General features: G+C 68.9%; 1 protein-coding gene across 1 annotated transcript; it reads right to left on the reverse strand.

The window, feature by feature from the left end:
* Window positions 1-36: 36 nt before the first annotated feature.
* LOC104994641 (synaptogyrin-3-like) lies at window positions 37-560 on the reverse strand (the record flags this gene model as incomplete). Its single annotated transcript, XM_010848319.1, is given in 3 exon segments — window positions 37-328; window positions 331-361; window positions 447-560. Coding segments are annotated over 3 exon segments (321 nt in total), but the record flags the coding sequence as incomplete, so codon positions are not given.
* Window positions 561-566: the final 6 nt, after the last annotated feature.

Consider the following 566-nt stretch of genomic DNA (forward strand, 5'->3'; position numbering starts at 1 on the left):
AGGCACCCTGGAGGCCACCTTCTCTTGGCCCCAGATGACCCACAGCATCCACTCCCTGCTGCTGGGCCGGGAGGACCTGAGGGAGGCCCCAGGAGGCCTTGGACCCTGCATGGGTGGGGCAGCCTTTGCGCCTCGTCTGGGCCTGCTGGCCTCTAGTAGGCAGGGACCTGGTACCCTTTGGGACTGGTGTCCAGGGTCTCGGTGAAGGGCGGGCTCTGGTAGGTATCCGTGCCTTCCACACCGCTGCCCACCGGGTAGCCCGGGTAGGTCTGGCCCGCCCCAGCACCCAGCTGCTCGGTGGCAAAGAGCGACATGTCGGTGCCCAAACGAACCGCTGCAGGGCCTTCACGGTAAGCGCCACCTGAGGGGGAGTCCGGGGTCAGCCAGGGCTGACCCTGTCGGACCTTGCCCGAGCCCCAGCCCCGCCGCCAGCCGGCAGCACTCACCCAGCTGAGGATGGAGAAGAAGCTGAAGGTGATGACGGCGCGCGCCGCGTCCCCCGCCTGCGCTGTGCCCGGCCCGGGCGCCGTGCGCTGCCACTGGTTGGTGAGGAAACAAAAGCCCAC

This window comes from Bison bison, unplaced genomic scaffold (assembly GCF_000754665.1).
Source record: "Bison bison bison isolate TAMUID 2011002044 unplaced genomic scaffold, Bison_UMD1.0 scf7180017501986, whole genome shotgun sequence".
Classification (NCBI taxonomy): Eukaryota; Metazoa; Chordata; class Mammalia; order Artiodactyla; family Bovidae; genus Bison; species Bison bison.